Source organism: Anabrus simplex, chromosome 2 (assembly GCF_040414725.1).
Source record: "Anabrus simplex isolate iqAnaSimp1 chromosome 2, ASM4041472v1, whole genome shotgun sequence".
NCBI classification, from domain to species: domain Eukaryota; kingdom Metazoa; phylum Arthropoda; class Insecta; order Orthoptera; family Tettigoniidae; genus Anabrus; species Anabrus simplex.
The window spans coordinates 369,367,290-369,383,445 of NC_090266.1; the positions used below are offsets into that span (position 1 = coordinate 369,367,290).

Below are 16,156 nucleotides of genomic sequence, written 5' to 3' on the forward strand. Positions count from 1 at the left end.
GAAGATAAGAGAAGATAAGAAAGAGCGATACTAAATCAGAGAACAAAGGCGCTAGAAGAACAAGCTCAGGTACTTCAATGGCGAGATAGCAGAAGAACGGAGGAGGAGAAGAGAAGAAACATTATTGTTTACGGCCTGGAGGTAACGGAAGGAGAGTCTACGATGGAATTGATGAACTAAGTCTTAAAGCTAATGAGAGAGAATTTAGGCATTGGCTGTACTGAAAGAGATATAGATGATTTGTATAGAATGGGAAAGAATAGGGGAAGAAGACCTGTTAGAATTAAGTTTATTTCATTATTAATGGCAAGCCGAATTTTAAATAGTGCGAGGAACTTGAAGGGCAGCAAGGTTTGGATAAGAAGGGATATGGACAGAAAAAGCCTCCACGAGCAAAGAGTTCTACAATTCAATTTACGACAAGCAAGAGTGGGCATCTAGGGGCATTGCATCTGATAGGAGATACCCGGGCGTGAACGTGGACGGTCAGTGATCTGGGGATAATATGTTCAAAGAACGAAGTAAGCAGTTTGGGTCATCAGCGGAAGTGCATGGTGTAGGAGTGATGACACGAGGGATTCCAGAGTCTATATGCAGTGCTGATGTTGATAACCCTGGACAGGTGATTCAACGGTCTAAGTCAGATCTTCCAGTGGAGTTAAATAACAGTGGGAGGAGCGACGAGGCGAGCCGGATGTCAAAAGCAGTGCCGCGTGGAGGAGCTGAGGATGCTTCCAGGCGTAGGTCAGTGAGTCTAAAAAACTTTTTTCAGAATAAGGGGATGGGTTCAGGTTGTAGAGTAAAAATCACAGAATAATTATCTGAGAAGGACTTTATTTCCTCTCCGGAGAGGAGTATAATGGAAGTGGAAAGATCTGGAATGACTAGAAGTAAGTCAGGGAGTTTAGTAGAACATAGAAGTAAAAAATAACAACAGTTAAAGGTATCATGTGTTAATATTGAAGCAATATGGACTAAAATAGGTAACGAAAACTTTAAAGAGCTACTGGAAGAAATGGACATACTTGGGCTTGTAGAAATCTGGTCTGATTACAAGAAAGACTTTTCTTATGCTACGGGCTTTACGTCGCACCGACACAGATAGGTCTTATGTCGACGATGGGATAGAAAAGGCCTAGGAGTTGGAAGGAAGCGACCGTGGCCTTAATTAAGGCACAGCCCCAGCATTTGTCTGGTGCGAAAATGGGAAACCACCTAAAACCATCTTCAGGGCTGCCGACAGTGGGATTCGAACCCACGATCTCCCGGATGGAAGCTCACAGCCGAGCGCCTCTACGCGCACAGCCAACTCGCCCGGTACAAGAAAGACTTAAAGATAGAAGGGTGTATTGTATGGATTCAGTATGGATCAAGGAGATCCAATAGAGAAAGGATATCGGGCGGAATTTCGGTGGTAATCAAAGACAACTTAAAATATATGATACAGCTCTTAGAATCGGAGTTTAATTAATCTGGATAAGAATATTAGATAGGGTCAATTGGAGGAATGAAATATGTATAACTTTTATATATAATCCACCCTTGAGCTCCCCATTTGCCCAGAATGAATTTTTTGAGAATTTAACGACAAAAATTAGACGAATGAGAAGTACGTATGATAAGGAAAGCGTCATAATTATGGGTGATATTAACGCGAGGATAGGGGACCAGAAGTCAAGAAGTCAACATCAGGACGAGGTATTAGTAGTTTATAGAAATATCCGGGATAAAGAATGTAACAGAAATGGAGAAAAACTACTAGAATTATGCGCGATAGAGGAGCTTATATTGAATGGATGGTGGTTCGGAGATGAGAGTGGAAAACTAACCTATGTAGTAGAAAATGGGGGCAGTACAATATTGACCTAGTTGTATGCTGTATGGATAGTCTGCAAGTTATCAGAGAGATACGTATTAGGGATTGGGCGGAGGCAAACCATATGGCAGTATCTGTAAAATTAATGATTAATAAATAATTAATTAATTAATAATGCAGGAGATCGTTTACGATAGCGTAAAGGAGAGGAAAATACCTAGGTATCGTTGGAGAGAAGAATTAGGGAATTAATTCAGAGAGTACTTCAATGGTGAGAATATTGAGATTTGGAAAATAGGTATTGTAAAATTGATAGATGGGAATAGAGTTGAAGAAGCCCTAGCCAGGAAGAAAATTTAATAGGGTATCAGGAAAATGTATTGAGGAAAAATCTAGGTAAAACGCGGATAAAAGGTGGATGGTATAATACAGAATGTGCATAGAAAAATTCACTAGTTATGAAGGCACCGGGCGAGTTGGCCGTGCGGTCAAGGGCACGCGGCTGTGAGCTTGAATCCGGGAGATAGTGGGTTCGAATCCCACTGTCGGCAGCCCTGAAGATTGTCTTCCGTGGTTTCCCATTTTCACACCAGGCAAATGCTGGGGCTGTATCTTAATGAAGGCCACGGCCGCTTCCTTCCAACTTCCTATCCTTTCCTATCCCATCGTCGCCATAAGACCTATCTGTGTCGGTGCAACGTAAAACAACTAGCAAAAAAATGTTATGAAGGCACTTAGGTGATACAGGTTGGATGGTGGTCAATTAGCTAGAAACGAATTTTGTAAAAGAAGGAAAGAATACATAGAATTGTTAAAAAAGACGAAGTTGGAGTGGCAACAAAAGATGGCTGCAGACATAAATAAAAAGTGTAAGGACAATGACAGCAGAAAAGTATGGGATAAAATAAATCAGATAACCAAAAAGAAGTCGGGTACTGGGGGGACAAATATAAGTCATGGTACATGGGTCCAGTATTTCGAGAAATTATTGAATAAAGAAGGCAAAGGGAGAGGTCATCATGAGGGGATTATTGTTTCGGGGGGTTTGAGTGTCATTCTGCCTGAATTAGATGAGGCTATTTGGACTCAGGAAATAAGGAACCTGTTACAAGGAGCCAAAAAAGGGAAAATCAGGAGCTATTTCGGGTATCACATATTAATTTTGGAAAGAGGTGGGAGAGCGAAACGACATGTTGGAAATTTTGACAAGGATATTCAATAAAATCTTCGAGAAAGAAGTATTCCCGAAAGCTTGGTAAGAGGGGTAATATGCCCTATATACAAAAATAAAGGGGATAGATTAAATCCAGGAAACTATAGGGGAATTACCTTATTAGATACTGTACATTGGGAAAAGTATATACTGGTATACTAGCAAATAGACTGTTTTTTTGCTCGTAATCTGCAGGCCTTCGGGCTGAGCAGCGGTCGCTTGGTAGGCCAAGGCCCTTCAAGGGCTGTAGTGCCATGGGGTTTGTTTGGTTTACGTCGAACTGACACAGATAGGTCTTATGGCGACGTTGGGATAGGAAAGGCCTAGCAGTTGGAAGGAAGCGGACGTGGCCTTGCCTTAATTAAGGTACAGCCCCAGCATGTGCCTGGTGTGAAAATGGGAAACCACGGAAAACCTTCTTCAGGCCTGCTGACAGTGGGATTCGAACTCACTATCTCCCGGACGCAAGCTCACAGCCGCGCGTCCCTAACCGCACGGCCAACTCGCCCGGTAGCAAATAGACTAACGAACTGGACAGAGAGACATTCGATCCTGTCGAAATTTCAAAATTGTTTCAGAAGAGGGAGAGGAACAGATAATGTTTTGATTGTGAGAACTCTTATTCACAAATATGAAAAGAAAAAAAAAGGAGGTATGCTCTACATTACATCAATAGATTTAGAAAAAGCATTTGACTGTGAACGGGGGGGGGGGGCAGTCGTTTCTGGATTGAGACAAGTTGCAGTGTCATGTAAAATGATAAGGGCTATAGAAAAGATGTATGCTGAAGCAAAGTGTACTGTAAGAGTGAAAGAAGGAGTAGTAGTAGGAGAGATTATCTCTAAAATGGGTCTGAAACAGGGGTGTAAATTGTCACCAATTTTATTTCTGTTGTTCATTAACGATATACTAGAATTTGGAGGCGAGGAGAGATTTGCACTGCCATGTACAGAAAATCAGGATATTCCTGGTCTTGTCTTTGCTGACGACATACTCCTGTTCACACTAACGCCAGCTGCAATGCAAAAAAGTAGAGAGAGAGATTTATTAAAGAATTAAATCATCCGTCCTCCAATGAGGGTGACCATTATGATCCGGAATACAGTTTCAATTTCAATGGAGTTTAAAAATATCAAGAAATGAAAATTTAATCGTTGAAGCTGTTATGTTCATATGACCTGGAATGGTCATTCATAAAATACAGATTGCAATTTTATTTATAGAGATAAACTGCCTGCGTGTCATCTTTCTTCCTAACATTATAATACATATATTTGTAAATGTTTATGTCTTGTTGCTTAAGGTGTTGCCTCGAGAGTGGTCTGACACGTCTCCAGGAGTGGCAAGTACCTCTGTTTCTATTTCCCCAGGGTTAGTGGGGGAGAAATGTCAATCACGTTCTCAGGTACAGATGGAAGTGACTGATTTGCAGAGAGTCCCTCAGTATCTGTATTACTATTTTTTCTAACTCGCAGAATGGAAATTTCAAGTTTTGTAGGAAGTTCGATGTCTGACTAGGGAGGGCGGCTCTTGCTCCGAATAGCAGTCCTCTGACAATCCACCGATCCATAGGTATTTTATACTTAGATGAAAGGTAAGGCAAGCATGGAACATAAATAGTTTGCTTTTCTAGGTCCACATCCCGAGCCTGATCCAGGTCCCTTTCAAAGCGAATGGTGGGATCTAAGACCATCGCTTTAATGTCCTCTCTGTTGATGGCTACGATGTCCGCCCTCCAATTAGAGTCATCGGTAGAGACGCAGTGAACCTCCTCGTGCACCTCCCATCCACGCTGTCTCAAACCTTGAGCAATCGACGATCTTACACGGTGGTGGCGGTGGTTGCGCATTAGTTCAGTGCTCCGGCAGAATCCCAGCACATGTCCAAGGGTTTCTGTCTTGTTGCAGCCATTTTGGCTGCAACGGGTTGTGTTGAATGACCTACCGGGAACCGACCTGACTGCGGTGAGGTCGCATGTCATCTTCACTGTATTTATGTATTCAGAGGAGGACAGAGGTGATTTATGAGTCATCCAGGAGTTTGCTTTTGGGCAGTCTGAATATAACACTACTCCTTTTCCTTTATGTGGTAGCTGACACCACGACTGAAAGGATCAATTTCTCATAATTTCGCGTAGTTTTCTTCCGTCAATCTTTGGGGGGAGACTTTCCTTTTTTGTGTCAAGTCTGTGGAGTGCCATATCTTCTTCTTCGGGTAACTTCCTTACGTATGGTAGGTGAACGTCCTAAACATGGAGTAAGCGATTACAAATATTGTAATGCTGTATATTAGCTTCCCATTCTGCGCAAATTATTCCCATCCCTCTGACCTTTCTGGCACTCTACAGCATCGAATTTGGAGTATCATCAGGCAGCATCATTATTTCTTTTACAGAACTTCTTATAATTTTGTCCAGATCTTTAAGAAAAGTGTTTGATAGTTGTGTCAGAGGGGCACATTGTAGAGGATAGATCAAACCCGGCAAAACAAACTCGTTAATAATCTTGATCTTTTGGCCTGGTTTTAGAAGTTTTATTTTTGCCAGATTATTTAAGTCAGAAGTTATTGTGCTTATTAGTTTATGTCTGTCAAGAGAGATTTCATTGTTGAAGTCAATTCCTAAATACTTGATTCGTTCATTGTTTTTATCGATGGGATTATTGATCCTTCGACTGTAGTGACGTTTCCTTCAGTTAATTTTCCTTTCTTCAGGATTATAGATTTGCTTTTAAGAGGATGGATATGTAAACCAATTTCTGCAAATCTGCTTTCAGCCAAATTTAGCAATGTAGTAGCATCATTTTCGGTTTTGCTGAGTATGACTAGGTCATCTGCGAAAGCAACTGAGGATAACGGCGGTAGATCATCAGATAAATTATAGCCATAACGTTGGAATATGTCATGGTCAGTGAGATTTTGTATTGCAGTATTGATTGCTAAATTGAACAGCAGTGGTGAGATAGGGGACCCTTGAGCTGCGCCACACTTAATTTCGATGGGTTTTCATTTCTTATGATCAGCTTCCACTTGAACTGTCTTCTTTGTAAGAAATGCTTCAATTAACATACATAAGTTAGGAGGAATTTCAGATTGTCGAAGAGATCGTTTGATATGTTCATGTCCAATAGAGTCAAATGCTTTTGTGACATCTAAAAAAATGACGCAACAATCATTTTTGTTGCGTTTCGCATCCTGGGTCCAATAGAGTCAAATGCTTTTGTGACATCTAAAAAAATGACGCAACAATCCTTTTTGTTGCGTTTCGCATCCTGGAGGCAACCATTCACGAGGGAAGCGTTGACATGAGTACCAGGTAATGGCACGAAGCCACGCTGGTGAGGACTTAGTGTGACATATGAACGCAGTCTCATATCTAGTACTCGTTCAGTTATTCTCCTAGTCACCGAACATATGGTTATAGGTCTCCATTCTTTAATATAATTTATGTCTCCACCCTTATGTATTAAAAGTGTTCTGGCCAATTTGAGTTTTGAAGGTACGTAGGAGAAATGAAGCATCGTGTTGATGAGTAACGTCAGAAATTTAGTAGCCTTGATGTGCCGTAATACACGAACAGTAATATTATCTGGGCCTGGTGAGATGTCAACTTTGATGTTGTGTAATCCCTTATGGACATCGTCTACTGAAATATTAATATCAGCCGGTAAGTCAGTGCTTTTTTCCATAAGAGATAGAGGAGAATTGTTATTTTCGGTACCAAAAGTCTTTTCAAAATGATCCAAAATCGTAGTTTTTAGGATTTCACAAGAATGGGCCTTATTAGTTTTGTCCAAAATTTTGCGAGCAATTTTCCGCCTCTGATTATAGAAATGATATTTGGCTACCTCGTAGGCATAACGCTCTCTGTTCTTCTCTCGTTGCCTTTGAGACCTCCGCTGTGGGTTACTAGAGGTTTTATGGTCATATTTACGATTATTTTGTAAATTTCTACTTTTGTAATATCTAACAGCAGGATGTTGAGGGCCAGGCAATTCATTAACCTGATCTGCAAAGAACTGCATAACCTCAGAAGTAAAAGATTCTAGCTGATTAGCATCACCATTTTGCATGATGTTTGAAATTCTCTCCTCCCAAATCTTCATAGGATTACTATTTTCAGTTTCATGATCAGCGAACATTGGGGTGTCTTCTGTCAACTGTAAGCATTCCCCAACATTCGTGTTACTAGCATATTGTGTTATGATTTTATTTCTCCTTTTCTCAGGGTGAGCTTTTCCTATGTGAATATTTACTCCTAATGCCGACTTACAACCTTTATTACAGATAGGGCATGGAATTTTGTCGCCAGACTGTGAATCAACGTTGGGCATTTTAATACAGTATCTTATTTTAACGTGGCAGGAGATGAATATTATTTTGTTTCTCATAGAGTTACCACGGTAGATATCAGAGCAGTAAGTATTCTTTGCGCTGGGTCAATGGTAGTTTTGAAAATATAAGGTGGTAGTGCGTTATAACTTCCAAGATTTGGTGTCGTTTAAGTTAGTCTGCCTCGAGAAGAACGACGTGCAGGCAATGCCAGGCAATAAAATAAAGATGGCTGTTGACTTTGGCACTAAATTAGCTTCACAATTAAATGAAGAATCTCCTAGCAGGAAGATCGCATGAGACGGACAACACTACTATTTACGTAGAACATATTCTTGCATCCTAATTTTGATTAAATGACATTACGGAAGTCATAATTTTCGTGATCGGCATTAGTAAACACCACCACCGGGCGTGTATCACTATGTGTAACCGGAGGTCACTTCTCCTACCGAATAATTGTTGAAATCCTGACATTGAAAGGGCCTTTCCCCGTTATGAAGAAGCGTGTGGGTGCGAAGATTACTAGTAAGTAGACGAAACGTCATATTGCACTCCGTGCAGGGCTTTGGCTTTACTCCAGTATATACAGCTGCGTGCTATCGGAGGCTATCCCTAACTTCAAACGCTTTATTGCATTTTTAACAGTAGGATAGCCTTGCTCCAGTATGCATCATGGTATGTTGCTTAGGAGACGGGCTTTGACCAAACGTTTATTTGCATTACTGACGATGAAAAGATGTCTCTCTGTTATGAGCAAACGGGTGTTTTTGTTGATTACCTCGCTGCGTAAACGTTTTACTGCATTTTCAGCGCTTAATCCAGTATGTATAACAGCGTGTGTTCGCAGTTTACTGTTAGTTGTAAACGCCTTGTTGTATTCTTGCAGCGGGTTGGACTGTCTTTAGTATGATGCGTCATGTGTTTTCGGAGGCTAGGTCTTTTAGTCTTTCAAACATTGTTACAATCCTGGCACTGGGAGGACCTTTCGCCATTATGAACAGACTGGAGGGTTTGGAGCTGAAATCCTTCGGTAAACGTTTTATTGTGTTCCCTGCACTACAATTACCTAAATCCCGTATGAAAAATGTCGTGTCTTTGTAGATTCTCCTTTCTGTAAATCGCCATATTGCATTTCTTTACAGCGGAACAGCCTCTCTCCAGTATGCACGTTGGCGGAGTTTACCCTTGGTAGTAAACGCTTTATTGCATTCGACACAGCGGGACGGTTTCTCTCCAGTATGTGTACACTTACGTGTTCGTTGACTAACCTGGACCCTAGGATAAGAGTACACAAAAGAATTCTTCGTATTCTTGACTAAAAAATCTCCAAGTACGACGGGACGAAATTTAAGCTTGACCTCCTTCGATCTACTCTGTTTATTAGGACACACTCGCGCGTAATCAGCTGTTAGTATCATGTTCTTATTATTTTTATTGACCTTGTGTACATAACGCCTGTCTACATAACGCCTGTCTACATCATAACTTGCTCTATTTACACTTGCACGTTTCCCCACTCTATCTGTATACCGGTACTGCCGTTTTTTATCATGACTTAACAAATTTCATTACAGCGTACTGTACCGGTAAAAGAGCCCGACTCTCAGATTATATTTTAAAGTAAGCAAGTATATAGTTCTCAGGGCAAAAACTGGGTGACTAGTAGCTAGGGTTCGGTACAGGAGGTAGGGTCCTATCTACAAGAAAACTTTGACTTAACATGAGTTTATTCATATAAGACATGAAATTGCACATCACCTCCAGGTAGATATAAGTTGTCTTCCACATAGTCCTATAATATGGCTCGGATTCTCCAGTTCACCAAGCCGAGCAGGTTGGAACACGTTCCAGAAGGTAGAGATGCCTCGAACTTTCGAGGCCCAGGTTGAACCCCGATGATCCTGGTGATGTTGCAGAGAATAATTTGCTACCTCAGTCCAATGTGACAGAGGGTTGATGTCTCCAAGGTCACTCGCAGTACTGATAAATCTGAGTTCATAAAAACCTTGGGTGATTAACCTATTAGTGAAGTCACTGGTTATTATTCGTCAAGACTTTCAAAATTTAACACTCGTAAAATGATATGTCTCTGTATACGAGGATTATGAATACTTTCAAAGTTCACCACTAGCAAAAGTCTTCGTCTCTGAATAAATACAGGCAAAAATAACACAAGTCCCTTCTCATGAAACTATGACCAAATTTAAAGTTCATCACTGGCGAAGGTACAAGTCTTTGAGTGAACATGTACGAAAAACACAAGTCCATCCACATGAATAAATTTATAGTCTATCACTGGCAAAATTTATAAGTCTTTGAATCAACACAGGTGAAATCCTAAATTTATGTTTTAAAGACGTTGAATGAAGTTAGAGTTCATCACCGGCAAAGTTTATAAGTCTTTGATCCAGTACCAGCAAAATCACAAATTTATGCTTACGGGAACTTAAAGCACTTTCAGAGATCATCACTAGCAAAGTTTATGAATCACTGTTTATTAGAGGAATGAGTCTCTTAACACTCGCAAATATTGCAGGTTCAATTTATGAAGAATTCGTTCTTTAACACACGTAAATAATACAAGTCCAATTATGAATTTAGCACGTAAGTAATACAAGTCCATTTCATGAATAATTGGAAAAATTCCAATCTCGAACACCCGTAAATATTGTAAGTTCAATTATGAAGACTTAGGAAATGTTCTTTAACACTCGAAATATTGCAAGTCCACTTGAGAATACTTGGAAGAATTCGTTCTCCCACACTCGAAGAAAATACAAGTTCACTTTATGAATACTTAGAAAATTACAGAGTTCCTCGTCGGGACTATCACTACACGACTATAGTAGCAGCGAGAGTGTCCACGCTGACTACTCAGCTGTAACTGAGTGAACAGGCTACAGTGGGCCCTCCTTTTATTCGATCCGGGGCGTCTACGTCACAATACGGCTTGACTGAATATCTCCTAAATCCCTCGATGGATTTATTTGAAACTCGAGCATTGCGAAGTTCAGGTGATCCCGAACAAGATGACATATCGCTCAAGCCGCTAGCATAATTATTACGGGAGTTACAAAATTTTCCCCGTCGAACAATCTGGAAGATGTGACGTGGAATCTAGAATATACGAGTCCAGGCTGGGAACACGTGGTGTGACGGGCGGGCGGTCTAGCTAGCCCCTGTGGCTACGTCACAGCTCACAGCTGTCCTTCACTCGCTTGCTTGCCCCACTGACGGTAAACAAACCAGGCGTGCTCAGAACATTACGCGTGATAATTAAATGTCATTTATACTCAAAAAATACTCATGTACAGGTCGTAACCGGTACAGTACTTCGAGTCTGAATGACTTGCAACAACCCTCGCATTGGTGTACCAGACCTCTGGTCCACATGAGTTTCGTTGTTTAGGTGGTTGATTTGCAAGTTTTTTTTCAAACAAGTTAGAGACTCTACAGTGCTTGGTACCCTGAATAATGTCTTGTCCGTTCCCTAATACAAGAATATCCACTAAATAAAGTGCTTCCACACGAATTAATCTCAGAATAATTAAATATATTTTTCTTCCAGTATGCGAAATAATTGCCTTGTCGTTCGTGGTGCTACTACTCCAACACTGGCTTAGATTTCAGACACTCACATTACACCAGTCGTAGTCAGTAAGTCACGTATCATCGTACGGACAGATTGCATGACTTACAACAACCCTTGCATTAAGGTACCAGACCTGTGGTCGACATAGGTTTCGTTGTTCAGGTGGTTGATTTGCAACCCGTTCTTCAAAAGTTTAGAAACTCCACATTGCTAGGGACCCCCGCGTATGGTCCTGTCTGTTCCGTAATACAAGAATACCCACTAAATAGAATGCTGTCACACGAATTTATCATAGAATAACTAAGGAAATATTTAGTCAGCCCATTAACTCTTGTTCTACTTCGCGAAATAATTGCCTTATAATTCATGTTGCCGCTACTCCAAAACTAGCTTCCACGAGGGACACAAGGGACTTTTACAAAATCTTCAAAACTAGCTTAAGGAAATACACTCCACCAAGTTTAAAATTTGACAATCTTCTGTAGCCGCCTGTTTGCATCATTAACTAACTTATATACACAAGACCATTCAATTAAATCATGTCGATGTGGAATATTACAGTAATATCACATTGGTGGTCTTTAAATTACAAAGTGTTTTGTTCATCCCAGAAATCAAATTTGATGCTTAATTTCTAGCAAATATAATTCGTCCCTGCTATAATAACCACGTAGTCATTCTCATTAAGTGTTCCTATCTCGTCCATATCTGACTTAACGGACCTCTTTGAACAGAGCACCTGGCTTGACACAACCTACAACTTCAGTCCCCGATAGCATATCACCAAGTTCGACAGCAATACCCCGACCATGGCTATCCCCGGACACAACTACCTTACATTTTCCCCTCCTCAACCCCAGTGCAGGCTTCCTTGTAATGCCTGGAAAGTTATTAGTCTTTACACATTCTTATTCACTAGAGGTAATTGATTCAAGGACCTGGAAATTATTCCTTAGTTCAATGCCTAGGTCATGATTAGTTTCAGGCCTACTGTTGCAACTCCTCGTAATTACCTCCGACCATGTCTGAGTTTGCACTTCAGTCACACTATTTAAACTAAGTCTATTACGTTTAACATTTTCAGTGTCCTCCCTCAACATTCGAATAATTTCATTCCCGGAGGCCAGTTCGGATAATAAATTAACACAGTCAACACACTTTCCCGTTTCCGCATGCACGATGCGTGTGAGGGAAGAGTTTTCAAATTATGTCTCCACAAGCCAACCACATCAAACGCAAAATTGAAAGAGTTCATAGCGCTTTTCACTAGTTCATAACCAGCGCGCTGTTCCTCGTCTATGAACACACAACTGGTATAATTCACGTCATCTCCAGCTAAATTCTATAAACAATAATACCGTCCGTGCTCACCTTCGATTATTATCTGCGCACTTTTTAGCGATAGATTTAACGCACAGAAAACTAGAGTAATTGTGTGCAAAAAGGGGAACAATTTAGCAAAAAAGGAAAAATGGTATCTTGAAGGAGTAAATCTGGAAGTAGTTAACAAGTTAGAATATATAGGAATTTAATATCAGGAAATGGAAAATGGTCTGAACACGTCAAGAGGGCAAATATGATTGGTGCAGCAGCCCTAGCTAGTATACGAATATTAGATAACAGGATGCCTAATATTGATTTTAGGGTACAGGGAAATGTATTCATTGCTGTGATTAAATCTAAAATGTTATACGGTTCAGAAGTATGGAGCACAGAAAATGAAATCGAAATGCTTGATTCAGTCATAGTAGATTTATTAAAATAATTACATACTTACAAATATGTACAGCGAATAATGGAGCAAGATTACTGTGTACAGACATTGATATAAAGGTGGATATAATAAAGAGACAAGGGCGCCCATACCCGGGGGCAAGGGGGCCGCGGCCCCCCTCTAGCTCTCAGGGAAAGGCAAAAATCTAACGTAGTCTGGTGTTTTTCTTTTAGAAAAATGATTTAAAAGTCAGTACCGCATCCCACCAACAGGCAGAGGATAACGTGGGTGTTATTCTACTGCGGAATACAAGTCACTATTCATCTTCCAAAATATTAAAAATACTACACACTCCCAGGTCTAGGCCCCCCCCCCTCTAAAAATTGTCATATAGGCGCCCATGTTAAGAGAGTAATAAAATATACTTGTGTTCAGGCGGCTAGGACTATACAATCCACCGGTGGTCCATAACCCGTTAGAGAAGAGATCCTCACTTGGACTATGTGCAAGTAGGGCAGCATTCTGCTTCATGAATTTACCGAGCTCAGAACATTTTAAGCAAGCCTCGGACCTGTGGGAGTAACGGAGTCCCACTCTCATTTGACAGGCGAGGGACTCCTTGGAAACAACTTGGCGAACGAGATGGAATTCCATGGGGAGCTATCAGTATTATTGTGGAAGAAAGAAAGTAGAACTGGCTGAGTCAGCAAAGAGGATGCATCTGGATGTGTTAGGAGTAAGTGATATTCCGGTAAGGGGAGATAAGGAGGAAGAGATAGGAGATTATAAAGTGTACTTGACGGGTGTTAGAAAGGGAAGGGCAGAGTCTGGCGTAGGGCTCTTTATCAGGAATACCATTGCGCGCAACATAGTTTCGGTTAGGCACGTAAATGAGCGAATGATGTGGGTAGATTTGTCAGTGGGAGGAATTAGGACAAGAATTGTGTCTGTGTATTCACCATGTGAGGGTGCAGATGAGGATGAAGTTGACAAGTTTTATGAAGCATTGAGTGACATCGTGGTCAGGGTCAACAGCAAGGATAGAATAGTGCTAATGGGCGATTTCAATGCGAGAGTTGGGAATAGAACTGAAGGATACGAAAGGGTGATTGGTAAATGTGGGGAAGATATGGAAGCTAATGGGAATGGGAAGCGTTTGCTGGACTTCTGTGCTAGTATGGGTTTAGCTGTTACAAATATATTCTTCAAGCATAAGGCTATTCACCGCTACACATGGGAGGCTAGGGGTACCAGATCCATAATAGACTATATCTTAACAGACTTTGAATTCAGGAAATCTTTTAGGAATGTAGGAGTTTTTCGGGGATTTTTCGATGATACAGACCACTATCTGATCTGTAGTGAACTAAGTATCTCTAGGCCTAGGGTAGAGAAAGTTAAATCTGTCTGCAAACGAATAAGGGTAGAAAATCTCCAGGACGAGGAAATTAGAGACAGAAGTACATGGATATGATTAGTGAGAAGTTTCGAACAGTAGACAGTAAACAGGTGCAAGATATAGAAAGAGAATGGGTGGCATACAGGGATGCTGTAGTAGAAGCAACAAGGGAATGCCTAGGAACAACTGTGAGTAAAGATGGAAAAAGGCGAACATCTTGGTGGAATGAGGAAGTGAGAGCAGCCCGTAAACGTAAAAAGAAGGCTTATCAGAAATGGCTCCAAACAAGGGCCGAGGCAGACAGGGATTGGTACGTAGATGAAAGAAACAGAGCGAAACAAATAGTTGTTGAATCCAAAAAGAAGTCATGGGAAGATTTTGGTAATAACCTGGAAATGCTAGGTCAAGCAGCAGGGAAACCTTTCTGGACAGTAATAAAGAATCTTAGGAAGGGAGGGAAAAAGGAAATGAACAGTGTTTTGAGTAATTCAGGTGAACTCATAATAGATCCCAGGGAATCACTGGAGAGGTGGAGGGAATATTTTGAACATCTTCTCAATGTAAAAGGAAATCATCCTGGTGGTGTTGCAAACAGCCAAGCTCATGGGGAGGAGGAAAATGATGTTGGTGAGATTATGCTTGAGGAAGTGGAAAGGATAGTAAATAAACTCCATTGTCATAAGGCAGCAGGATTAGATGAAATTAGACCTGAAATAGTGAAGTATAGTGGGAAGGCAGGGATGAAATGGCTTCATAGATTAGTAAAATTAGCGTGGAGTGTTGGTAAGGTACCTTTAGATTGGACAAAAGCAGTAATTGCACCTATGTATAAGCAAGGGAACAGGAAGGATTGCAACAACTATCGAGGTATCTCATTGATTAGTGTACCAGGCAAAGTATTCACTGGCATCTTGGAAGGGAGGGTAGTGTGGTTTCAGGCCACAGAGGGGCTGTCAGGATCAGATTTTCAGTATGAGGCAGATAAGTGAAGAATGCAACGAGATGAATAGGGAGTTGTGTTTATGTTTCGTAGATCTAGAGAAGGCATATGACAGGGTACAGAGGGAAAAGGTGTTCGCCATACTGGGGGACTATGGAATCAAAGGTAGATTATTAAAATCAATCAAATGAATTTATGATGACAATTGGGCTTCAGTGAGAATTGATGGTAGAATGAGTTCTTGGTTCAGGGTACTTACAGGGTTTAGACAAGGCTGTCCTCTTTCACATTTGCTGTTCGTAGTTTTCAGGGATCATCTGCTGAAAGATATAAAATGGCAAGGAGGGATTCAGTTAGGTGGAAATGTAGTAAGCAATCTGGCCTATGCTGACGACTTGGTCTTAATGGCAGATTGTGCCGAAAGCCTGCAGTCTAATATCGTGCAACTTGAAAATAGGTGCAATGAGTATGGTATGAAAATTAGCCCTTCGAAGACTAAATTGATGTCAGTAGGTAAGAAATTCAACAGAATTGCAGATTGGTATACAAAGCTAGAACAGGTAGATAATTTCAAGTATTTATGTTGTGTGTTCTCCCTGGATGGTAATATAGTAAGTGAGATTGAATCAAGGTGTAGTAAAGCTAATGCAGTTAGCTCGCAGTTGGGATCAGCATTATTCTGTAAGAAGGAAGTCAGCTCCCCGACGAAACTATCTTTATATCGGTCTGTTTTCAGACCAACTTTGCTTTACGGGAGCGAAAGCTGGGTGGACTCAGGATATCTTATTCATAAGTTAGAAGTAACAGATATGCAAGTAGCTAGAATGATTGCTGGTACAAACAGGTGGAAACAATGGCAGGAAGGTACTCAGAATGAGGATATAAGGGGTAAGTTTGGAATGAACTTGATTGGCGAGTCTGTACGTATAAACCGGCCTTGGCGGTGGGGTCATGTGAGGGGAATGGAGGAGGGTGGGTTACCTGGGAGGATAATGGACTCTGTTACGGAGGGTAAGATAAGTAGAGGGAGACGGAGACGACGATGGTTAGACTCAGTTTCTAACGATTTAAAGATAAGAGGTATAGAACTAAATGAGGCCACAGCATTAGTTGCACATTGGGGATTGTGGCGACGACTAGTAAATTCACA

General features: G+C 41.0%; 1 protein-coding gene across 1 annotated transcript in view; it reads left to right on the top strand.

The window, feature by feature from the left end:
* The first annotated feature begins 505 nt into the window (after positions 1–505).
* LOC136863551 (insulin-like peptide receptor) overlaps positions 506–16,156 on the top strand; it is a 462,473-nt gene continuing 446,822 nt past the window's right edge. Inside the window, exons 1-2 of the mRNA XM_067139932.2 lie at positions 506–740; positions 8,248–8,391. Coding sequence (XP_066996033.2) covers positions 506–740; positions 8,248–8,391 — 379 coding nt within the window. The remainder of the gene's footprint in view (positions 741–8,247; positions 8,392–16,156) is intronic.